Source organism: Pollachius pollachius (genome assembly GCF_949987615.1).
Source record: "Pollachius pollachius genome assembly, chromosome: 20".
Lineage (NCBI taxonomy): Eukaryota > Metazoa > Chordata > Actinopteri > Gadiformes > Gadidae > Pollachius > Pollachius pollachius.
In genome coordinates this window covers 5914749-5940852 of record NC_136953.1, presented here as the reverse complement: position 1 = coordinate 5940852, position 26104 = coordinate 5914749, and the positions used below count along the sequence as shown (strand labels likewise).

The 26104-nt window shown below is 45.6% G+C and overlaps 1 protein-coding gene across 1 annotated transcript in view; it reads left to right on the top strand.

The window, feature by feature from the left end:
- The window catches only part of nrxn2b (neurexin 2b), a gene marked incomplete at both ends in the record, with an annotated part of 530523 nt that overhangs the window by 195243 nt on the left and 309176 nt on the right, over positions 1-26104 (top strand). The window contains 2 exons of the mRNA XM_079758236.1: positions 1365-1391; positions 24367-24486. Coding sequence (XP_079614362.1) covers positions 1365-1391; positions 24367-24486 — 147 coding nt within the window. The remainder of the gene's footprint in view (positions 1-1364; positions 1392-24366; positions 24487-26104) is intronic.

Here is a 26104-nt window from a genome sequence, read left to right as displayed (position 1 = left end):
AAATACAAACGTAATCATTCTACACTACACCGTTTTTTTTGTAGGCTACATCATTTTTTATTGGTCTTTTTTTTAAGTCAGTAAAACAGAATAGCATAAAAAATGTCACAATTGTATTTGATCCAAGATTGGATCCCAAAATAAATGCATTAAAAGGAATAGCCTAAGCTATGGCTCTGTGAAACTGAATAGGTCTATTGATCGATAGCACCATCAATTTCACACAAAACAAAACATCCCAAAGAAAAAAAGTGAGACAATGTCTCCCAATCAAAACAGAATACCCCCCACATCTTCCTCCACTGTAGTGTCTTTGAGGCCGGTCCCTGGCTGTTCGTGTCCACTACTCTGTGATGGTTGACAGTGCGAGAACGCAGCCCAGCCACGTGTACTGCCACAAAGTGGCCACTAGGTAGCGGCTTTCAGCAACTCACTTCACAGTAGAGGGAAATTCTGTGTCCGTAACAGATTGACCAAAGATAAAGTTATTCAGATTGGAATCTCTTTCAGTTCTTTACATACACGGTGGTGTTTGGATAGGAAAACACGTGGCAGGGCTGTGCAGGTCACCCTTTTTTATCTGTTGAGTTTCCCCACAACCATGGCACTGCAGAAGGCAAGTTCATCACAGTCCCTAACTTCAGAAAAATACAAACACATACAAAACTACAGACTACACTACAAAATATATCTGCAAACACTTTAAGCCAAGGAAATGAACTGGCGCTTAGTTACCTGTGTGCAACAAGCAAACTATATCTTTTTCACTTTATGACGACATATATACAATTTAATTTACTTAAAATCCATTTTAAAATGCCTGAGATACTTCTTAATAAACACAGTAACTCACACAGAGACACGAGTGCTAACAAAACACTGCACATGTCTAAGGACAACACTGTAGCAAGAGCGTAGAGAAGCAGTGGAAAGACAGGGGGATCTTGCCTGCTGCTTTGCGGTGGGCGGTGGGGACGGAGGAATGAGGTAAGAAGCGGGAGTAAAGGGTGGCTCTGACTCGTCGTCTGTCCCCGGATGGTGGCCCCTGAGCGATAACCGGTTCTCTGCAGAATGTACCTTGAAGGATGTGATCTGTTTTTATTTTTCTGTTTTTTTTTCTCTCTCTCTCTTTATGCTATCTTTCAATCATTCTACTGTTCAATCTCTCTCCCCTTCTCCCTCTTTCTTTCCTGTCATTCTTCCTTCCTTCCTTCCTTCCTTCCTTCCTTCCTTCCTTCCTTCCTTCCTTCCTTCCTTCCTTTCGCTCTCGCTCTCTGACTCTCTCTCTCTCTCTCTCTCTCTCTCTCTCTCTCTCTCTCTTTTTCTTTTTGTTCCCCTCACCATTTGGCTCTCTCTCTCACCAGATTGTATCAGGATAGACTGTAACCTCAGTAAGTGCGACTATTGCTTTTGTTTCTCTCTCTATGTCTCCCATCAATGAAAATAATGTTGTGTTTATTATGCAATGGTCTTTCCTTCTGGGGCGCTCCCCCTCTTCCCCCAAACCCCCCCTTCAAGTGTCAGATCCTCAATTATCTTGCTCTGCATCTTTGCTAGTTTTACATATTCAATAGAAATACGAAATAAGTGTGTCAGGCCATCTATCATCAAGAGGAACATCTGCGCCTAGTTTCTCTTCGTTGTTTCTGGTGTGTAGCACTTTCTGTCTCACGGCTATGCGCACCCGCGAACCTCGCTCATTAAAAAATCGAGCAGGTCGGAACGATTGACAATGTCCCAATCATTCAAGCGCCCCCTACTACTTAGAGCCATAACCTGTGTCTCACGTAAACAATTAGCATCACTTTCCCTTTCAATTTCACACTTTGGCCGCTCACACTACTTTTTTTAATTGATGCATTTTTCTGTGTTAAAAAAATAACATAATTGTCTTCCAGTCTTAATTGCAATCATGCAAATTTACCCTCTTTCATATTTTTTTGGACTGAAAGCACATGTATAAAAACAGCAACCGGAGACTAGTTTTCTGCCTCGGTTGCTGTTCCTGCCTTTAAAAATAGCTGATGAAGCTCAGCCACACTCAGGTGATGCTTGTCTACGTAATAGAAAACTGTTAACCTGTACGCTTTCAAAGGCTTAATGCTGTAGTTCTAGTGAGAGACACCACCACCAAATATGTAAAAATATATATAGGCCTGTATATGTTTATGTAGATTAATAATATATGTTGTTTATTATTCCCATAAGAAAAAAGTGTGTGCCAGTGTCGTAACAAGCAATGCGCGAGAGATTATAAGTATGCAAAGAAATATAGAGAATGTAACTCTTTATATGTTTTGTTTTTTAGTCCAGAGCAAGATAATGTCTGACACCTGACCTTTCTCCAAATAAACTCCTCCACACACGCACACGCACACACACACGTAAAGGTCATTATATATGTTTTCATTGTCATTGGAGGTTGACTCAGAAAGGTAAGTCAAGGGGATACAACAATGTTCCTACCATCCAATGTCCATGTCTTCAAGTGAGCTGTGTGTGTGTGTGTGTGTGTGTGTGTGTGTGTGTGTGTGTGTGTGTGTGTGTGTGTGTGTGTGCGTGCGTTTGAATGTACTTTGATGTATATATGTGTGTGGGGTTGTGCGAGTGCTATGATGTACACGTGTGTGTGGGGTTGTGTGTTTGGGGCTCTGCGTGTGCGCTTAGGCGTGCGACTATTTGCGTTTACGTGTGCATTCCTGTCTTTGTATTTGAGCCCCAGTTGTAGACTGTAACACGTATTGAGCATTTGCAGAAGAGACATCAAACCTGCAACAGCAAGGCTTCAATCATACCATATCACGTCAGCCAGGGTGGACCGACGGAGGTGTTTAAGTAACCCCAGAAGCATTTGCCGCCACTAGATAGCACCATAGGACTGGAAATCTATCCGGTCTGCCTGAATGAATAAATAAATACAGATCAGCGACGGAGGTGACGGGGAGACGGTGCGACGGTGGAAGCGGTTGTGTTTCCGTATGTCGGATCCTCCAGCAGAGTGCTCCGGTTCCAGTCATATCTCGCTATCTGCCGAGTCACGGGAGAGTAGTCCCTCACGTTGAATGATGGTTCGCTGGCTGTGCGTGTGTATGTGTTAGTGTGAGCCTGTGTGTGTATTGGGGATCGGGGGGGATATTCAGCTATATATCCGTACATCCAGCTGTGCGTTTGATTTATTATCTGTACGTTAGGGCTAATATTAAGACATTGAGTGACTAGCAATGCTTGAATCAATTATTAATGTGAAGATACGAGGTTCTACATGTACGTCGCAGCCAGATGATTCAGATGTTGTGCGAGGAGTACTGACAGATGATAAACTGGCAGGTTGTTATGTTGCGGGGGTGGACTCGGGTGTGGGGAGAATATATATGAATAGTTGTATTTCAATCATCATATTTTCATGTGTGACTGAACAAATCTTTTTTTGCAGTAGACTGCCTTGTGCTCACTCTAATGTACAAGCATAGTTATTAGTTGTGTGTGTGCGTGTGCGTGTGCGTGTGTGTGTGTGTGTGTGTGTGTGTCTGTGTGTGTGATGCCGGAGCCTTTGCAGTTGAGGGAAGATGTACAAAGAGAAAGCCTATAGAGAAAGAGAGAGGTAGGTAGATAGAGAGAAGATGGAGGGTGAGAAAGGGGGGGGGGGGGGAGAGAGAGAGATGAAAGCACGGTAAGAACAGAGAGATAGCCCTGAGATGAAGGATTATCTCAACACCGATAGAAGTGCACGTGTGGGTCCCTCCTCTCACAGCCCTGGTGTTCAGCTATGAAGGTACACATGCATGTGCGACAGACCGTTGGCTAGGCTGTGTGTGTGTGTGTGTGTGTGTGTGGGGGTCTAAGTGTAGAAAATGGTGTGCGGTGGTTGAAGGACACATTGATAGGCGGCAGACTTGAATAGACAGAGCGCTGATGTGTGATGAATCCATCAGGCATTTCAGACACTTTTTTGTAAGGAGTCGTTATGGTTAAGTCTTGATAGTCGGGAATTGTAAATGTATGAGGCATGGCCCTTTATTAAGGCGTCCTCTTAGTTTAAACATGCATTTTGTCTTAAATTATAAATAAATGAGGCGGTCGGGCCGTCCTTCCAGTCTTTGAGGTGTCGTTTGAATTAGAGAACGTATTAGTCCGGAGTGGTGAATGAATTAGGCTGTGTAGCCGGTTTAGTCGAGTCGTGAATCTTGAACCAATGAGGTGGGTGAGCCAGCACTTAGTGCCTGATGGTTTCAGATTCAGGTATTAGGTCTTTGCTTGAACAGATGTTTGATGTAGACATGTTGACATGCACACACACACACATACGTTAAAAGACACCAACAGATGCATGCGCGTATGCATTCATGCATACCTACCTACAGACACACACACATACGCATAAATCAACACATTATTAAGATGAATGTTCATCCCACCCCCCCAGCTGTAACCCCTTCAATAGCGTACACACTGTCATGTGGTATACTTAGTCAATACCTAAAGTGATTCTACTAAGGAGCAAGCTCATGTGGTGCACAAATATTATGGTCATAATAGAACTCCCTGCTTTTGAAACACACACAGACACAGATACGCACGCACGCACGCACACACGCACACACACAGACTCAGAGACGCGCGTCCACAAACATTCACTGCCACACAATGGCCACAGAGCTATTAGGAAAACCTTTTCATTAATTGCGGTTGACTGCAGGCCCGTTCTGAATAAACAGTTGAACCACAAATGGTTTTCCCTCAAAGCCCTGATTAAAAACACGCTAGCCACACTCAGTGAACTGAACAAAGAGAGCAAAACAATAACCCAGAATATACAGACATTGATAATGCTGCTATTAGTGCACACTTTCCTGCTTATATTACCATGGCTAGCACTTATGCATGTGAGGCGATTTGCTATTACCCACTGCCACTGCTAATACGACTACTACGATAGACAAAATATCGATGTTGCCAAGAATTCCTTATAACACTAATCCAACTACTCGTAGTGATATTACTACTGCTACAAATAGATAAACAAATACAACTATATGTAAAACTTTAAAGTTATGCGACTACTGCTACTTCTACTAAAACTACCTCTACTCCTACCTATACTTAATTTGAATACTCTCTAAAATACATAAGAATATCCAAATCAATGAGAGCGCTTGGCGCTAAGATGAAGTGTAGTTTTTAATCGCCCTAGCCCGCTGTTGTGGGACTACAACCCCCACCATCCCTGGGTTGTGTCCAGAGCATGATCTTGTGCGCACTCCATGCTGTGATTGGCTGAGGAGGCGGTGACCCTCGGGCCCCGGCCAGGGCAGCGTCGGCCCGATTCTGTGCCAACCCTGGGCCAATGAGACGGGGCAGGGGGCGGGGTCAGGGTGGCATATGGTCTGCCATGTTGAAATGGTGGCGCCCCCTGTCTACTAATGTCACGACCCCTTGGCCTGCACACCTGCCCACTGTGCTCAGTCCAACACACAGACACACACAAATGCAAACACATACACATACACACACTATTACAATTAAGTCATTTTCAATCAGCTTTTATCCAAAGCGACTTGCAGTCATAGGTACCACAGTGAATCTCCTCCACCCATGGTGGAGGAGATTCTGTTCCCCTACGTCTCCGCCATGGTTCCCCCTTGTTTCCCCGGCGGTAACCCCAAGGTTCCCCCATGGTTCCTCAATGTTTCTCCATGGATCCCTCATGGTTCCCCCATGGTTCCTTCATATTTCTCCGTGGTTCCCCGGGTAGACTGACCCCAGCTGCTGCTCCATGTCGCTCTATGTGTGAGCGCTTGGCGTGTTCCTCCTCACGCATGTTGAATCTGGTTGGAAGGCACTGCCGGCCTGGATGAGCGTTATGTTGTCACTGAGCAGATGGTTCTCTCTCTCTCTCTCTCTCTCTCTCTCTCTCTATCTCTCTCTCTCTCTCTCTCTCTCTCTCTCTCTCTCTCTCTCTTTCTCTCTCTTTCTCTCTCTTTCTCTCTCTCTCTGTCTCTCTCTCCCGCTCTCTCTCTCTCTCTCTCTCTCTCTCTGTCTCTTTATCGCCTGCAGTTACTCACTTACTCTCTCTCCCTCTCTCTCTCTCTCTCTTTCTCTCTCTCTCTCTCTCGCTCTCTCTCTCTCTTTATCGCCTGCAGTTACTCACTTACTCTCTCTCTCTCTCACTGACATATACCCTCCATTTTTCACTCTCTCAATGTATTTTACCCTCCCTCCCTCTTGCGCATTTGCTCTCCATGTCTCTCTCTTTTTAAATGTATTCACTCTCTCCCTCTCTCTTGCGCATTTACTCTCCATTCCTCCCTCTTTTCAAGAGAGAAATTTCACCCTCTCACTCTCTCTTCTTCACTCTCTTAATTATTCTATCATCCTCTCTCCCTATCAAACTATTTCTGCCTCTCTATCCCTCTGTCCCTGTGCTCTAGCTGAGATTATTGCATTTGAATGAGTTATTTCATAAGTCGTTATCATAACTCATCGCCATCCGTCGCGAGCCAATGGCTGTGGTGCGATGGATGTGTGGGCGGAGCTAGCTGTGGCAATCGCTAAGCTGGGCAGTGCAGTGTAGCCCGGCTGTAATGTCATGTAATGTTTAGTGCTCTGTCATGTTATATGAATTAACATTTTTAGTAGTATTAGAAGTTGTTGTTATCAGGAAAGTCTTAATTCAGGGCTTCAAATGCAGAGGCCTAATGATAAAAGCTAGCTAAAGACAGAGTTGTATATATAAAGCATTACAGGTAGAACCTTAAGTGTAGAGGCATCAAAGTCAAACGTGTTAAAGATGGTTAATTGTTATGCTTTAAAATATAAGCTTTCCATTCAGAGTTGTTTCAGAAAGCCTTTGAGCATAGAACTTTGTATTATGGAGCACTGATATTGATCATTGAAGATAGAGCACCGAATATAGAACAGTAAATATATAGCAATAAATATCGAACAGAAAATATATACTTTGAATATAAAGTAAATGCACACATTGATAATAGAGCAGTAACACAGACCATTATATGTAGGGCATTACATCTAGAGCGTTAAACATAAAACACTGAACATAGAGCCCAAACGATAGGCTTCCATTTCAAATGAAGCCCTGAATGATCCACTCTGGAGGCTCAGAGCACGCTGCAAGGTGGAGCGGTGAAGGTCGAACGCTCCACCAGCTCCTCTCCCCTTTGTTTCCCCCTCCTCCTTGTTTGCCAAAAAACCGGCCGGGCCAAATAGGAAGCAGTGAGCCAACGAGAGCCGTTAACGTCCCGCCTCGGTCCCGTGCCTCCCCCAGCAGAGTAGGGGGAGGAGAGGGAGGAGGGTGGAGAGCTGAAACGATGCAGCCCCGAACTGCGACAGTCAGCCGTGCGTGATCGCTCCTCAGACAGCTGAATGTCATCGGAGCCGTAGAGCGGCGCCGTAAAAACCGAGAATACACTGCTTCGTTTTGATTTCTTGGGAGAGCAAACGGAAATGATAACACGTCTGTGGATTGTAACTCTGTGTTTTGGAGTTTCACACACACGCTTTTCGGTTCCCGCCGCTCGCTCGCTCTATAAACGCCTTGCATTCGACCTATTTAAGCAGGATTCAATCTGTTTTTTTTTCTTCCTGCATTCTATCATGTGTGTTGAACCAAAATGTTCATTAGAAGTGACCCAATAAGAGAGGGCTTTGAGGCCCCTCTACTTCAAAGGAACATGTAATCAGTAAAGTCCCCAAACCCTGACAAAAAACGGAATTGGAACATTTTGAGTACTTGCATGAGGCATGCATGTGCCCATGCAGACCTACATCCCTGCAGACATGATAAAGTGCACATTCAATAGAATTTGACCCAGTACTGAGAGATCTACTGAACCTGCATACCGCTACCATACAGCTATGCGTGCACGGTACCGGAGCATAAGTTCAATAGACGCCTCACTTGTTGGTCGAATATCCCCTGGCGGAAATTAATTAGTGTGTGCGTGCTTGAGTGCGTCCGCGTGTGTGCATGGCCTCCTCGGGGATGGGTATTGATTTCCGTCTACGCCAAATTTCGTCCTATAAGCTTTCATGACGCCGCGTTTTACACCGTTGTGTTTTATCACTCCGTAAAATGCGTCGTCTTGATGGATAAATATTTTAATAATATGATATTTCACTACAACAGCGTCAATGACAGCGGGGTTTACGGCTAATTGAACATGGATTAAACAACCGATAGAGGTTGGATTTACATAGTGCGGTGGAGTGAAAGCAAAACCGGTCCACCGCCAAACGGTGGACCGTCAGCAATGGAACGGTGTGGTCTGACTCCGGTTGTTGTTGATTGGAGGAAGAAGGTTCATAAAAACTGGCTGATAAAAAATCAAGAGTAGTAGCTCATTTGACTGTTTGGAAAATCCTGTATTTACCACAATATTTAGCTTGTTAAATTGTGCGGTAAATGGCGCCAGAACACCATATTCTACACCATTGAATAGAGTTTTTAAACCAGTGAAACAGAGCTTTTTTAATGTTTAATAAAATATCAAAGCATAAAATGTGCCGTTATGACAGCTGAAATTACAAATTTTATGTCAATTTAAATCAACACGTCTAAAATGAGGCGTAGTTGGTCAATATTGTTAACCCAACATATGGCGATAACAAATGCATAGCTCCCCATCATTTTTTACTTTTATGGCTTTATGTTACATCTACTCTCACTGGTCGAGCAGTACGTGATGGTCTATGGGTGGTTGCTTGTCATCTTAAGACAACAGAAGTCATTAGCACAAACACAGAAACAATCATCCCATCCCTGAACACTGAGACAAATGTGTTTCTTCATTTAGAAATAACAATCATAATTCACAAACCAAACTCATTAGGAAGTTTGCTTCTGTTGCCTTTTTCTTTAATCATTTTTCTGCAAAGAAAGGAAATTGTCAAAACAAACACAAACATCCCGTTGAAATATTGTAGCCTGATTAACTAGGAGAGCGAGAAAACGGTAGGAGGAAAAGCGATTTGCAGGCGACGTCCTGCTCGGGTGTATTTACTTCTCACAAACGGCTCTCTGGTCTGGTAGAACGGCAAACTGTGAAGTCAATAGCTTGTTGAGATGTTGTGGAAATGCCAACAACCCCAGGCTAACACTCTCTCCCTCTCTAGGACTTTTATTTTTCCTTTTCATTTTTTTATTTTTGGCTTCTGTATTTATCTCGTGTTTAAGTCCTCCCAAGGAGGTTTTCAATGTGGGACCGCTTAGAAATATTCTGTCGGTTGTTTTTTTCCGCTATTTATGTCTGTGGAAAAGACCAATGGTTCCTAGCTAAGGTTTCTTGCTCTTTAAGTCAGAGCAGAAAGACCAATGGTTCCTAGCTAAGGTTTCTTGCTCTTTAAGTCAGAGCAGAAAGACCAATGGTTCCTAGCTAAGGTTTATTGCTCTTTAAGTCAGAGCAGAAAGATCAGCGGTTCCTAGCTAAGTGTTTAAGAAGACTGTATGGACCATTACAATTTGCTGATAGCTGATTATTTAGGAAAAGTGAGGCCAGAAACAAGTAGCAAGTGGAAGATTCAAACATCAACTGAGCATAAAAAATAATGTGAATTGTTAACTTGCCCTTTACCTTAATTTACCTACCTCTATTGTTGTCCTTTGTGTTCTCTCTCTTTCTCTCACTCTACCTCTTGTCTAAAGTTGTTCTACTACTTTTATTTTCTTTATAAAAAAAGTAAATTGGGAGTTTATGGAAGAACGCCTTGCATGAAATTAAATACTTTTTTCCCTGAGTTCAGATTTCATTTAATGTGGAACTTCACAAAAAGTATTTGTGAGTGTGTATGTACGCGGGTCTGATTTTCTTTGTGTGTGTGTGTATTGGTTGAAAGCCAGAACGTAATGGCACTACATCTGTAGTGGGTGGGGAATATGAGAAGTGCATGATTCATTTCTCGCCTCTTAAAATCAATCTGTCCCCCCCTCGCCCTCCCTTACCCAGAATCTGTCTCCCCGTGGTGGCCATATGCAATCCTGAGTGCTTTCATCATATGCTGCCATCTCGCCATGTATGCTTAACCTCAAGCGCCTGTGTGTGTGTGTGTGTGTGTGTGTGTGTGTGAGTGTGTGTGTGTGTGTGTGTGTGTGTGTGTGAGTGGGTGGCTTTTTCAAAGCATGCAGTGAATATAGATGGGGTTTGGTGCACCAAAGTGCAATCTGCACAGACGTCTGCACCCACACACACACACACACACACACACACACACACATATGCACACATATGCACACGCACACACACACACACACACACACACACAAGTACACAAGCATACACACATACACATACACACGCACACACACACACACACACACACACACACAAAGTGTACACGGAGACTAGGACGTGCCAATACAAGAGCTGTTCTTATCTTTGTAATTGGCGCGGGGGGGAGGTAATCACAGCTGGGGGGTCAGTCTGTTTGGAGGTGGGGCCCCGGCCCCGTGCACACCTCTCCTCCCCTGTCTTCAGCACTTCTCGTCGTGTCCTTGTCTCCCCTCACCTTTGGCCATCTTTCCCCTCCTCCTACCTCCCCCCCCAACATCCTCTAGTCTCATCTCCTCCTATCCTCTCATCTTCTCATCCTGTCCTAAACTTCATCCCTCCTCCCTTCGTTCACTTCTCCTCCTCCGTCTTCATGTCACTCCCTCTCCTCCCCGCACTCCTCCGCTCCCTTCTTGGATTCCTCGCACATTCTCTCATCTCCTCTCCGTCCTCTCCTCTACCTCTCTACTTCTTCTCTCTACTCCTCCTCCTCCTCATCCTCCTCCTCCTCCACCTCTTCTTGCCCCTCCTTCCCACCCAGACACCCAGCATCCCTGTGTTGTGGTGGCCATCTTTGTTCTTCTCTGGAAAGGGAAACGGCTCCTTTGAGCCTCGGCGCTGAAGGAATAAGGGCAGTGAGTGTGTGTTTTGAGTGTGCGTAAGTGTGCGTGTGACGAGCTCAACAGCTCAATCCCACAGCTCTTAACTGTTTCTCCGCCACCTTGTGCATTACAATCCGGTTGCCAGATGGAAACGTAGCTATTTGAACAGTTTCTGAAAAAACACGTGAATCTCAGCATTGCTGAACTATGCCGCCTTCAGGCCTTCAGTGTTATTTCTAACACAATATAGCCTTGAAATATAGGCTCTGTCACTCGAAAATAAAACACATCGCCATGTCCCTCACGCCCCTGAATATAACAAATGAAGAAGCGCCTTTTTTCCCCCTGAAAGGAACACCAGCGGTTGTCGAGGCCGACGGGATTCTGGTCGAAAGAGCGCCTATCGACCGACCGACCAGAATTTGACAGCCCTACATTTTAGCAGAGACTTAATGCTCTCCTTCGTATAAAAGTGGTCAATAGGAGTAAGACGGGCCCTACTTTATACTTTTCGACCATGACGGGGTGGCCCGGCTGTGAGCCGTGTGGGCCTTGGGTGACATACACACAAACTGGGCCTTGGGTGACATACACACAAACTGGGCCTTGGGTGACATACACACGCACTAGGGGGTCATACACACATATACATACACACACATGCGATTTAAGAGCAAAATAACTCCTCCTTATGCTCACACACTAAATAATGTTGTTGATGATTGGGATGATTTGAATTGATTCCACTCTCCGTCTTTAGAAACTCAAGAACTATTGATCGGGTTCTCTATTCCTTATTCCTATAGACATGCAGCTTGCCATGATCATCGCACGCCACAACAGAATCAATCAATACACACTGAGCATGAAGAATAACCTCTCGCACGTGAGGAGGTCATTGCCTGTTATGAATATTGTGTTCACAGAACATGTCCATGTAAGACATGAAGGGTGTATGCGTGCACGCCACAACAGAATCAGTCAATACAGACTGAGCATTAAGAATAACCTCTCACACTTGAGGGGGTCATTGCCGTTCAGAATATTGTGTTCACATAACATGTCCATGTAAGACATGCAGGATGTAGGCGTGCATTTTAAATAAAATGAAATGACGGCCATGGGTTGTAAACAAGCGCATTTGGATGTATAAGAGGACAACGTTCAAACAGCTACAGTTCCTTCTGGGAACTGGGTTGTGCATTAAGAAGTCGATTTTTTGTGTGTGTGTGCGTATGATCCTGTTTGTTAATGTGTGTGTTTGTGTGTGTGTGTGTGTGTGTGTGTGTGTGTGTCTTTGTGTCTGTGTGTCTGTGGTTCATGCATGTGTGTTGACTCTTGTATGTCTATGGCTGTGTGTGTGTCGACTTGTGTTTCTATCAGCTTCCATCATCTCTCATTTCCCTCGATTCCTGCGATGGCCTCTGCAGATGTGCACACTATTGAGCGCACACAGGCGCCCATGTGCTCACATGCACCGCTCTTCATTAGCTTCTCATTCTGTCCCCTCCGCGCATTTATTTTGTTAAGACCTAAAATGCCCTCTCAAGATGGCTGCCGATAGAACCCTGTCCCTTTATCTCCAAAATATGTGTTGCTATGGAAACCCCCGTCCACCACCCTCTCCCCGTCACCCCACTATTAACCTTGACCCGACCGGCTGTTGTTGACGAAAAAAAATCCAAAGTCGAACAAACAAAATGGAAGGTGACATTTTCTTGAGCCTCTCCATGGAAGATGTCGCTGGTGAAGTGGCTGAATATAGAATCTGTTGAATTAAACACAAGGGACACACACACAAACACACACACTTTGGACACAACACAAGTTGGAGTACTGCTTCATACAAGCGCTGGGAACAAATGGTGATCTGTAACAGGAACTCTTTCTCCGCGCAAATCTAGCTGAGAAGTTTGTCCCTTCACGGCACATTTTCAGAATTGGTCCAACTTTCCTACGCATGCCGTCGCGGTCACAGAGTTGTGGCAGATCATGATTTCTGTTGCAGGCATGGCCTACCTTTTAATCTTTAAGTATAATCCTTTACCTTTTTGGTGGATCTGTGTGAACATAAGCTTTACTAAGCAGTTTGGTCCTGCAGCCTTTGCCAACAATTGGCTTAAATAAATGTATGATCATTAAAAGTCCCCGATTTGAAAGTCAAAGAGGGCAGTTAATGAGGAGGGTGCTGATGATTCAGGGAACTGGCACCCTGGGGTGTCCTGCATAACTATCACTACACAGACACATTTACACACGCAGGCACATCTACACACACACACTCACTCGCACGCAAACACACACAGACGCACACACACACACACACACACACACACACACACACACACACGTTATAATTATACTGTTGAGATGTTAATGCAGGCAATGAATATATAAATGTATGGTTTGCATACACTTTTCTTTTACTACAGTCTATATTATTTTGCAAATTATTTGTTTCAAACTACCTTACAGTGAATTCAGATACATGGCACTAAGAAGCAGGTAGGGGTTAGACAGTGAATACAGAGACAGGTCATTCAGGAGCAGGTAGGGGTTAGACAGTGAACACAGAGACAGGTCATTCAGGAGCAGGTAGGGGTTAGACAGTGAACACAGAGACAGGTCATTAAGGAGCAGGTAGGGGTTAGACAGTGAACACAGAGACAGGTCATTAAGGAGCAGGTAGGGGTTAGACAGTGAACACAGAGACAGGTCATTAAGGAGCAGGTAGGGGTTAGGCAGTGAATACAGAGACAGGTCATTAAGGAGCAGGTAGGGGTTAGACAGTGAACACAGAGACAGGTCATTCAGGAGCAGGGAGGGGTTAGACAGTGAACACAGAGACAGGTCATTGAGGCAGTGGTTAGGGGTAAGGGGGCATCTTGCTCTAGGATGCCTACAGGCAGACTGCAGGCATTTGGTATCGAACCCTGTATCTTTATCCTCACACTATTGAACAACTGATTCCGGTCAACCGGCAAACTACCTCGGTTCCGACTCATCCCGTCCGCGCCCGTACGTGTGAGTGTCTCCGCCTATCTATCCCATCCTGTCTATCCCGTCAGCGCTGCAGCACTCTTACCGTGCTCCTCCACCAGCGGGGCCCCCGGCGGCCCGTCCGGCCCCAGGGCGGGCCCCCGGCGGCCCGGCTGGCCCCAGGCCGGGAGCCTGCGGTCTGGCTGTCTTCCAAGGCTTCCTCCGGCTCTCGTCAAGGGCAGACAGGCTGGCTCTGCTGGAGTCAGCCTGTGGCCTGGCTCACACTGTGCCCCCCCCCCCCCCCACCCCGGTAGGAGCCGGAACTGCACGGGATGCTGACACCAGCAGAACAAACACACACACCTGCCTGTAAGCCCCCTTAGAGTAAGACGACCCCTGACCCCTACCTGTTCTGGAATGACCTGTGTCTGTGTTCCCTGTGAGTCGCTTTGGATAAGGGCATCTACCTGATACCAAAGATTAACTAAATACAAAGACATTGCTCACCAACTGGGACACCCGCCCAAAGTTGTACTCGCTTGTAAGTCATATTGAAGGTTATAATTCAGTTCATGACGCACCACTTACCGACCTCTCCAAAACCATCCTCATTGTGGGGTGGTTTATGTTCTTGTTACTAGGCTACTGGTTATTATGCTGCCCTACATCTGGAAAAAGTCTTGGTCTTCCACTCACTTACGTTGACATAAAATAGCCACAACATGGACCTCTTCAGACCTGACAAATCAAATGCTGACAATGTCATGGATTGTGGAAGGGGACCTTTTGAGCACACGGCCAAGACACGTCTCCATGTCATCCAGGTGCCCCTTGTGAAGGGCCATAGAGGGCCAAAGTCGAAGCATACCCACTCCGGTCCAGACGCCACACGGAGCACCGTAATCAAGTGTGAAGGTTGAGGGGAGTGTGAGGAAATTAACCTCCCACACACACACACACATGCCAGAGCCGGACAAAGGGCTGTGTGTGAGTGTGAGAGTTTGTGTGTGTCTGTGTGTGTGTGTGTGTGTGTGTTCGATGATGCCTGTAGAAAAAGATTATGTGTGGGTAAGTTGTTTGCTGGTTACGTGCACAACAACGTTGCTCTGAATGTGTGTGTGTGTGTGTGTGTGTGTGGGTGTGGGTGTGTGTGTGGGTGTGGGTGTGTGTGTGTGTGTGTGTGTGTGTGTGTGTGTGTGTGTGTGTGTGTGTGTGTGTGTGTGTGTGTGGGTGTGGCTATATCAATGTGTGTATGTTGGCATGCACTCCTCTCCACAATGACTGTTGTAAACCTATTTAAAGTCTTCTTCAAGTAACACATCCTCCTGACACACACGCAAACACACACACACACACACACACACACACACACATACACACAAACCTTCTACACTATAATCACTCTCTCTCCCACATACAACCCCCCACCCGACCCCCAACTCTCCCCCAACTCACGGCACACATCATGATTATGGTGTACGTGTGTGTACGTGTGTGTGTGGTGTGTGTGTGTGTGTGTGTGTGTGTTTCTTTGTCATGCTCACTAACAGCCCTTCTGTCGGCCAGACAGGGGGGTGAGAGAGAGAGGGAGAGAGAGAGAGAGAGAGAGAGAGAGAGAGTTAGAGAGAGAGAGAGAATGGACCCCTACTTGACATTCTCCTGAATCCGTTTTTGATGACTGGCTTTTATGTGTGTGTGTGTGTGTGTGTGTGTGTGTGTGTGTGTGTGTGTGTGTGTGTGTGTGTGTGTGTCTGTCTGTGTGTGTGTGTCTGTGTTTGTTTCCTTGCAAATGCATTCTGTGTGTGCTTTCTGAAAGTGTGTGAGTGGCAGTTAGTTTGCACGTGAGTGTAGTGGTGGGGAAGCGCTGTTTGTGTATTTGTGTGAAGTATTTGAGCTGTGTCGTGTGAGTTTCTGCAGAGTTCATGGTTCTGCAGGTGCATCAGTGCCCTGCAGTAGGGCTGGTAGTATTGTAGCGCGTGTGTGTGTGTGTGTGTGCGTGTGTGTGTGTGTGTTTCTTTGTGTGTGTCTATGTGTGCGTGTGTGTGTCTGTGGAACACTCCCCGGTCCCTCCATTTTCTCCCCGGTCGTTTCTGTTGCTGGGTATTCATGGGATGTACTCATCTGAGAGTGGCAGCAAAGTCGTGTCCTGATAAACCTTAGCTAATAACGCCCGTCCCATACTGGAGGTGACTTATACCGTCCAATCAGCTGCGTCTGTCGGCCTGCCTAGCCCCGCCCCTCAGATTCCCAAGCTTTTTATTCCTGTCACAAAACTGGTAAGCAGGTCTGCAATAGGCCATGGGAGGGCCGTAAGAAGTTAGTAAAGATTAATCGTTGGAAATAATGGCAAGGGAGAGAGCAGGGGGGAGGGTAAAAGAGGTAAGGGGGGGGGGGGGGGAGACAGAGAGACCTACGTGCCCAGATGCACAGATGGCTCTTTGAGGGAGTGTAGGGTGGTGGGGGAGAGAGTAGGGGAGAGGGGGTTGTGCAAGGGCGGTAAGGCTAGTAACTGTTAATGCAAACACAGTCACAGCTGTCCTTAGACACGGCAGCACTGTTAACACCTCCATACCACGAGAGCAGTGAAATGGTTTCCACAGGCGACCGTTCAGCAAATGGCGCGAGTTCAGGTCGCTCTGCGGAGTCTGCCCACTGTTTACCACCCATGAGTCACTGAGTGTGACGCCTCAACCACCAGGGTCTCGCAGGGGTTATGGGTGCCTTGCTCGAGGGTGAGTAGGGGTGAGGCCGTGGGCACTGCAGGGTTTGAACCCGTAATCGTTGGGCCGTGGGGGGGGGGATCACCCTAACAGTTTAGCCCCTACAACATCCTGCCCTGCGTGCCTGGAGTTTCTGTTTCCGTTTATTCCCTCTTTTAAACTCTCTTTCGGTCTCACACATGCACACACACACACACACACTCACACACACAATCACACACACACACACACACATACACTCATGCACGCTCACATCAACACACACACCAACACACACACACACACACACACACACACACACACACAAACACACACACAAACTTGTGGAAAGACACACTCCCTCTTTCTCTCTGTTGCAGAAGGTTCCATAAAAGGGAGACCTGCATTAAACATTTATAGCAATCGCCCAGACCTCCCAACCTGCCATCTCAATCTGTCTTTACTCTCTCTCTCTCTCTCTCTCTCTCTCTCTCTCTCTCTCTCTCTCTCTCTCTCACCCTCTTGTTCTCTCTCCTTGCCCTTATTAGGTTTGCTCCCTCTCACTCTGTCGATTACCTTTTCTCCCCATCTCTTTCTCTTTTTTTCTCCTTCTCTGCACTTTCCATGTCTCTCCCTCACTCTACCTGCCTCATGTAATTTTTATTGCTAGTATTGTTTGTCTTTGGCTCTTTGGCATGGCCATAATGCTGTTTTCATCGAGGAGTTCAAAGTGTTTTTGTTTGTTTGTGTGTGCGCGTGTGTTTGTGTTTTTGTTTGTGTGCATGTGTGTGTGTTTTGGTGTGGAAGTATGGGTGTGGTTGGGTGGGTGTGTTGGTGTGTATGTGTATGCGTGGAAGTATGTTTTTTTTGTGTGTGTGGGTGTGTGTGTGTGTGTGTATGTGTTTGCGTCAGCCTACTTTATTCCGTAGTGTATGTGCCTGTGACATCTGTGGCAGCTACGGTGAGGTCTTCATCTCATTGGGTACGTTTGAATAGAAGAAGTGCAGATCTCTCCCTCCTCCTCCTCCTCCTTCTCCCGCTGCTCCTCTCTCCTCCTGCTCCCTGTTCCTCCTCAGATAGATCTATGGATGCCATCGGGAGACATGGTTCTGTGTCCTCAAGGTTTCCCCCTGCCTGTTGGTGTCGAAGCGAACAGAACACACCGCCATCCCGTAGTGCTTGTGTTGGTTTAAAAGAGTTCCTGTATCCGTCTTGGATGTAGAAACATGTTCCATGGTGGATGTAGATGTCTGGCACGTCATAGTTACATATAATGAGTATTATTAAGAAACGGATGTGGGTGGATATCATGCAGCGTATGGAAAAAAAGTGAGGAAATATACCTTTCTCTTTGGATATTATCCGTCAGGCTAGGAGTCATGCTTCTTAGGTTCCAACCATACTAATGATCAAGTATAACAAACAAGGCATGTCGGCATGCATGTGTATCCTTGAATAAACATCTTATTATGGCCGACACGGCATGATAAGAGTCACGGCATCGTGAGCACAGGAAACCATCTTCCATCCCTCATGCAGCTTGTTAGTTAAACCTCTCCTGTGCGTGCGTGTATATGTGTGTGCTTGTATGTGAGTTTGTTTGTGTGTGTGTGTGTCTGTGTGTGTGTGTGTGTGTGTGTGTGTGTGTGTGTGTGTGTGTGTGTGTTTGTGAGAGCAGATCTTGTCTTAGACTTTAGCGAACCCCTCTCCAAGTCTCTCACACTGTTAGTGGCTTGTACAAGAACAGCATTGCAGTACACTTTTGTCATGGCTGGTTGCTTGTGTGTTTGTGTGTTTGTGTTTTTCAAGAGTTTATTTGTGTGTGTGTGTGTGTGTGTGTGTGTTCCTGCCTGTGTCTGTGTGTGTGCGTGTGTATGTTTCTCCCTCTGTGATTGTGTGTGTGTGTGTGTGTGTGTGTGTGTGTGTGTGTGTGTGTGTGTGTGTGTGTGTGTGTGTGTGTGTGTTTGTTTGTGTTTGTGTTCCGGCCTGTGTGTTTGTATGGGGGGGGCGGGTTGCTTGTCAGTCAGGTGCATGGGTTTGTGTGAGTTTTGTGTCGGTGTGTTACCCTTTGTGTGTGTGTGTGTGGTGTGTGTGTGTGTGTGTGTGTGTGTGTGTTTGTGTTTGTGCTTGTCTGTGTGTGTGTGTCTCCAGATGGGATCGTGGTGGGGAGTTGCCTCAGGTCCATTACCTTCCTGGGAAAAAGATTATCAGAACGAGATAGGAGGAAGAGATTAAACATGATGCGCCCTGCACGACACAGACACACACACACACACACACAGTAGTACACACACACACACACACACTAGTACACACACTAGTACACACACACACACACACACACACACACACACACACGCAACCTATCTTTGATGACACCATCTGTCTATTGTGATAAGGAGGCACACAATATGGAGTGACTCATTAGTTATTTTCCTTCCCTCCTTTTGTTTTCTCTCTCCATCTCCCTTGCAATCTCCCTCTATCTCTCTCTCCTTCTCCCTCGCTCTCCATGCAATTAAATTAAATTCAAATGAGCTGTATTGGCATGAAACGACAAGTCATTTTTATTGCAAAGCAAACATAAATACAGGTGATTAGACTATCATTTACAAGAGAACTTGGAAACAGATTGAATGATACGGCAAAATGATGTAAAACAAGCCGTGAGGAGGGGTAGAGGAGAGGCACATTAGGGAGGACTAACTAACTTCCTCTGAGGCACTGACTGTATAGTTAGTGGATGTAGAGTAGATGTTGCATGTGTTTCTGTTCAGAGTGTAAGTAACACTGTACATATTTGGTCTTATGGGTTCATATAGGCTACAGGATAGCAGGACACGATGCTCTGTCTCTCTCACTCTCTCTCTCTCTTTCTCTCTCTCTCTCATACATAACTCTATCCCTCTCTCTCTCTCTCATCCCTCTCTCTCTCCATCTCTCCATCTGTCAGTGGGTGGATGCTGGGAGCTGAAGCTAGAATAAGGACGGGGGGGTGGGGTAGATTTATTCACAGTCTTTTAATTGGGCTGTCAGCCATCGCTATATATTACATATATATTATCTGTGTAGGCATGTGTGTGTTGTGTGTGTGTGTGTGTGTGTGTGTGTGTGTGTGTGTGTGTGTGTGTGTGTGTGTGTGTGTGTGTGTGTGGTCCGTGCTCCATCATCCCAATTAGTTTCCTGTGCCGGTGAGTTTGGATGTGGAGGAGACATGCGTGAAGACGGCAGGTTGTGTCAGGGAGCGTGCCAGCGCCCTGTGATTGAACAGCGCGTCCGCAACGCTGGCTTTAATCACGCTCACCATAAAACACGCGTCACTCCACGGTTACTTTTTCATTTTACAAACGGCAACGGGCAAAACGTTCAATGGCAACTTTTTTCAAAGACCCTGGTCAGGACTGTGTGAAACGCACGCACGCACGCACGCATGTACGCACGCACGCAATACACACGCACACGCAAACACACACACTCACACACACACACACACACACACACACACACACACACTCGAGACACACACCAGCTCACCCCCATCTGCAAGTGGTGACCCCTGCCTGAATTCTGACATGCGCCCCACCCAAACCCAACGGAAATCAGCCGCGCAGGCACTGTGCATCCTCGGGGTAAAAAAACCTGAATCAGATGGTACATCGACCCACCCCTCAGCCCTAACACACTCCCCATGCTGAGGGGGTCTGGCCTGGGTTACTGCTCAGCTCGCAGTGGGTCCTCCCTCCCAGCTGTTCAAAATATCCTGGCCTGGGACGCCCTCGGCCGGGTTGGATACTCTGCTGGGATGCCTGCGGATGTTACACTGACGTCGCTTTTTGGTCGAAAGTTAAAAAACTGAGATTTTGACAGCTTTTAAGAAAATCCTTAGGTTTATTTTATATATATTAGTAAATGTCTTTTCACATTTCAATTCATTTTTTTTATTGTTCAACATTTAATATATGAAACCTTTAGTTTTTTTCATTTTTTTGTCTTTTATTTTTCATTGGTCACATTAGAAATATGAAACTTTTTATTTTGTTGATTTTCACAAAATGTTCCCCATCACTATGCTTCAATATCTTTATTTTGTTCTACATTTTAAGTATGTTTGTAGAAACCAACTTGATTCAAGCATTCCACTGCTAATACAATTATCATACAAGTTATCATACAAATCACTATCATAATTATAAAAAGTACAGAGGACAGTAAAGAGTCGCACATAGACGCTACAGGAATTAAAACAGAAAGTTTGTCAAAAATGTAGATTTATTTTGAACGTATTTATTTCATGAGGTTGTCAAGTGTGACATGAGACATAATAATTCTGCTGTGTCACGGCTTACGTTTTATTACTTCCTGTGAGTCGGCTCAGTTTCGCAGCGTCGGATAAAATAAGAAAAGATGGCAGCTCTTGCTTACCGCCAGCTGGTGATAAGGTTCACTGCTCTCTCTCTCTCTCTCTCTCTCTCTCTCTCTCTCTCTCTCTCTCTGTCTCCCACTATCTCGCTCTCTCTCTGTCTCTCTGTTTCTCTCTCTCTCTGTCTCCCTCTTTCTCTATCATCATGCTGTCTCTCTCTTGCAATCTTTTTCTCTTTCTCTCTCCGATTTCATTCTCTCTCTCTCTGTCTCCTTTCTCTTGTGTCTAGTCTCTCTCTTTTCTCTCTGTCTCTCTCGCCTTTCTCTCTCTATCTCTTGCTGTCCCTGGCTCTTTCTCTCTCTGTCTCTCTCTCTCTTGCTAGTGGTATCTCTCTGTGTCTGTGACTCTCTCTCTCTCTCTCTCTCTCTCTCTCTCTCTCTCTCTCTCTCTCTCTCTCTCTCTCTCTCTCTCTCTCTCTCTCTCTCTCTCTCTCTCTTTCTCTCTCTGTTGGACTCCCTTTCTCTTTCTCTCTCTCAAGGGCCTATGATGGCGATGGAGACATAATGGATGGATTATCCAGCTGTGTCTCGTCTTGCTGTCGCAACTGCAACTGAGCACCCTGTGAAAAAAAATTGAAATATTTGCTCAGTCTGTCTCTCCCTCTCTCCGTCTCATTGACTCTCTCTCCGGCCCTCCCCTCTAGTGTGCACTAGCGATTTGGCCCGAAGAATCACCAACACTTAATTGTTTTGTTCCTTTTTTTGAGCCGAAACAAACTGTCATCATCATTGTGTATGTCTCTTCTGATGTCCCCAAATGTTGATAGCAGCGACGGGCGGGACAGGGGAAAGGTGGGGAAGCGTGAAGAGCATTGAGGAGAAGATAAATACAGCTCTCTGTTCGACAGTAACCCCGGTCCCTGGATCGAATTAGATATCTAATTGCGTTTTAATAAATCGTCAAACTCTGCCTGTTCATTCTTTTGTTTCCATGGCGATGATGAGTCATGAACCCCCGCCAACCATAACCCTAACCCCCCCATTAGGGACTCATTTAGGTCCTCTTGGCAGCTCTACCTGTCTGTCACTCTCGGCCCTCTGTTTAAGGGGAAGTTTGAAACTTTGCGTCAGTATTAAAAGTTGATGAAAAGCTCTGACATTAACGACTTTGTCGTTCCGGGCTGACAGACAGCTGGCTGATAATGATGTGGATGTGCTCTCCTCTCATGCATTGAATGTGGTTTAGACTTGGTGGGGAAAAAAACGATGTGAGTGGGCCCACACTCACTCACTCATACAGAGGAAGCACGTCTGTGCACAGTCACCATAGACAACACAGCTATTATTGTCCACACTCCCACAATGCACCTCTCCAGTCGCGCCTCTCTCTCTCTTTCTCTCTCTATCTCTCAGTGTCTCACTCCTTCTCCTTCTGTCTCTCTCTCCATTCAAGCAAGCCAGAAAAATGTTGCATGGCCACTGCCTGACAAACCACCAATTTCCCATTCATTCTTTCCATTTACTTTCTCTCTCTCGCTCTCTCTCTCTCTCTCTCTCTCTCTCTCGTGCTCACGTGTCAGTGTATTCACTCAGCTCTACTCACATTTTCTTGCCCTGATGTCCCAGCTTCTTCTAAACTGACAAGCATTATAAAATTGTGTCTCCCTCCGCCCAGTATATTCACTTTATCCCCTCTCTAAAATGCCTCCCTCCCTCCCTCCTTCCCACCTTCCGGCCCCCTAGCCTCTGTCAGTCACCGGGCTATTTTATTTTTATTTTGTATCTGTTAATATGTTTTATTCCAGATCTTAGGTGTGGAAGTTACCTGTTAATTAAACACACAAGGATTCTGATACTAGACCCTCCCCTCCCCCCCTGACCGGCGAGTGATTGGCCCCTGCTCCTGCCACTCACTGCTTTCCTTTCCCTACATGGAGGGCACACGCCCAGCCCTGCCAAATAACTTGAATCCTTTGATTGACAGCTGTCTCTTCTACTTCATGGACAGACTCCTGCGAAAGATGTCGCTGTCCATGGTGCTGAATTCTGTCAGGACATCTTAAAGTCAATAAGAGAAATAAGTAAAAACATCCCTTTCTGTTATTTTTCTAAACAGATCAGGTGATGAAGGGCATCAATTGAGGGCACCTTGAGTTTTTTTTCCCTATGAACTAAACACACTGTCCACCCACACAAAAACACACACACACACACACGGGCGAACACATGCAATCTGACAATCACATTTCACCTGGCAATATAATTGGCCAGGAAGCAAGCTAGCTATCCAGCCAGGCATCCCATGGTGTTGTGTGTGTGTGTGTGTGTGTGTGTGTGTGTGTGTGTGTGTGTGTGTGTGTGTGTGTGTGTGTGTGTGTGTGTGTGTGTGTGTTTTTTGAGAGAGAGAGAGAGAGAGAGAGAGAGAGAGAGAGAGAGAGAGAGAGAGAGTGTTGGTGTGTGGAGGAAGTAGGGACAAATTTGGACTCAACACGTCAGCGATAATGGTGTTGGAAAACCCAGTGTCCTTTATTTTCCTGTTGTGGTTATCTCCGGTCATGATGACCTTCGACCCCATGCCAGTGATTGTGTTTGTTGCCTTAGAGCCCTGTTAAACATATACACACTCTCTCCCCATATGTTCTATGTTAACTGGTAACATGTCATATGGTTACTTCTATCCATTTTACAATGAGGTTTGATTGATTTGATTGATGTGGTTACAATTTTAGTTTTATAGGATATGCATTTGTTTGGATTGCAAGGTCTACTTTTATGAATATCTGGGTTAATGAATATCCTTTGGTAAACCCTCAAAAGCCAATATGTTCCCGCAGCGATGGTTGAGGCGGCTGACTGTGTGTGTGTGTGTGTGTGTGTGTCTGTGTGTACTTGCGTACATGTCTTTGAGTTAGATTCAGTAGTAACTAATTACACTGATGGCTCACATGAACACTGTGTTTTTCCACAGTGAGACACTATTTAGCTGAATGTCATATTGGTTTGTGAGTGTTCGTGTTTTTGTGTGTTACTGAGAAACACACTGGGTGCCTTTAAATGTGTGTGTGAGTGTGTGTCAGTGTGTGTCCATGTTATTTAGAGTGTGTTTTGGTGAATGAAGTGTGTTTGTTTGTTCATGCCCCATTATCCAAAGCAGCAGGTGTCCTCAACCCACAACTGGGATTGCACGCGCACACACATTCGCACAAGCGCAAAAACACATATAAATGTGTTTGCAAACACAGTGTGTCTGTACATGTATGCACATGTTGGTTGGCACTTATAGAGGTGCCTTCAAACGTGTTTGTGAGGGGCAACACATGCACCAACACATCTCACAGCGACTACATGTTTGAAAAACCTCAGCAACATCTATCCACTGCCTCCCTCCAGTTCCCCCCCCCCCCATCCTCCCTCCCCAGTACGTGACCCAGTGTGTGTCTTCAGGTAAGGGGCCGGAGACGCTGTTCGCAGGACAGAAGCTCAACGACAACGAGTGGCACGCCGTCAAGGTGGTGCGGAGGGGCAAGAACCTCCAGCTCTCAGTGGACAACGTCACAGTGGAAGGTAAGCCGTGCCCGCCTCCCCACGGCGACCAGAGCTCCTGATTGGGTGGGACTCAATGACTTTCCTCAGGGGACCAATCGACTTCCCCGTTGGCATGTGTTTCAAAACGTGAGGCAGTAGGAACTTTTACGATGTGTTGAAACAAATGTGTGTAAAAAAAAAAGAAAGATTCAACATTTGTTCCGAGATCTCCATTACATTTTTTGGAAGATATTCGTGACATGTTTTGAAATGGTATACACAATTAGAGCAAGGAAAAGGCTAGTATCGTACCTAGAAATACAATTTAATCAAAGGCATAAAAATAAATCAGTTTTAGTCACTTTGGATTATTACCATCTGCCCAATGATTCAGCGGTAAACTGTAGTACCTAAATAAAACAAAACACCAAACTGTGACCTGGTTTCGGTAATATTAACAGCATATGCTTAAGGGGCTGAGATACACACATGGACAAGCTTTGACTGTGGGTGAAATTAAGATAAACTAGCATGTGTATGTTTGTGTGTAAGTGTGAATGTGTGTAATGTGTGAGTCACAGTGTGGGTGAGATCTAGAGGCCATTTAACACAAATCTTATTTTTTATTGAGCAGTTACCCAGCACACATGACCCTTGAGCAAGGTGAGGGAGGGCGTGGAAAGACATTTACGTAATGTTAAAGACAACATGACCAGCGTGGCATAGGTCCTCTGAAAAAAGAGACACAATAATTACTTTCTGACCTTTCTGAAGTGAACAAACGACGCAGTAAAGGGAAACAAAAGTTTGCTTTACATCCGCTACCTGGAGACGCGTAGGTTTGGGTTGTCGTGATTTAAATGAATTAAGGATTCTTTCCACACGATAATGATGTAGTGGCATATAGTCGACACAATCAGAGCAGAACAGATGCCATCCTAATACCTAAGAAATTACATTAAATGATCTTAAATCCGCATTGGGATTCTTCGGCAATTACATTTCTGATCCGTTACACGCGATAAACTATGCACAGTCGGAGCAGTGTGCACATTCAACCCGACCTAATGCATAGCTAAACATCATGATTCCACTAAATCCGCCAATCCATTTTTAAACCCTGTGATTAAATATGCGTACGTGAGGCCGTTGGGTTAAATAAAACAGTGTTGCTACTGTTGTTGTATTGCCATGGAAACGCGAGAGTGATGGTCGTGTGAAATAAAAAGGAGCACATCTACGAACGAGAACGAGCTTCCGACATTACAGAGCAAACCAAACAGAACAAAGTAACATTGATCTCACTTTTATTTAAGGCAAATGAATTAAGTATAGGTATTCATTCACAACAAGCTATTTCTTTTACCTTCAGGCTGTATTGCGGCTCTTTCAATGAAAATATTTACATGAATTAAATCAAAATGCGTCAGAGAACCGCGGCACCGCGGGGCGTTATGATAACATTGCTTTTACGTGAACATCACCGAAAACAGTTCTTAAGATGCTCTTCACGTTACGAGCAGGATGCTGCGGTAAACAGCGACGATGGCGCCGTACAGGAAAGGCAACGCTGCTGTGTTTTGACAGGAACTCATTACCATGTGGGACCACGCGTCCGGGGGTCGGAATGCATCCGAACGTGAATGTGAAAACCTCA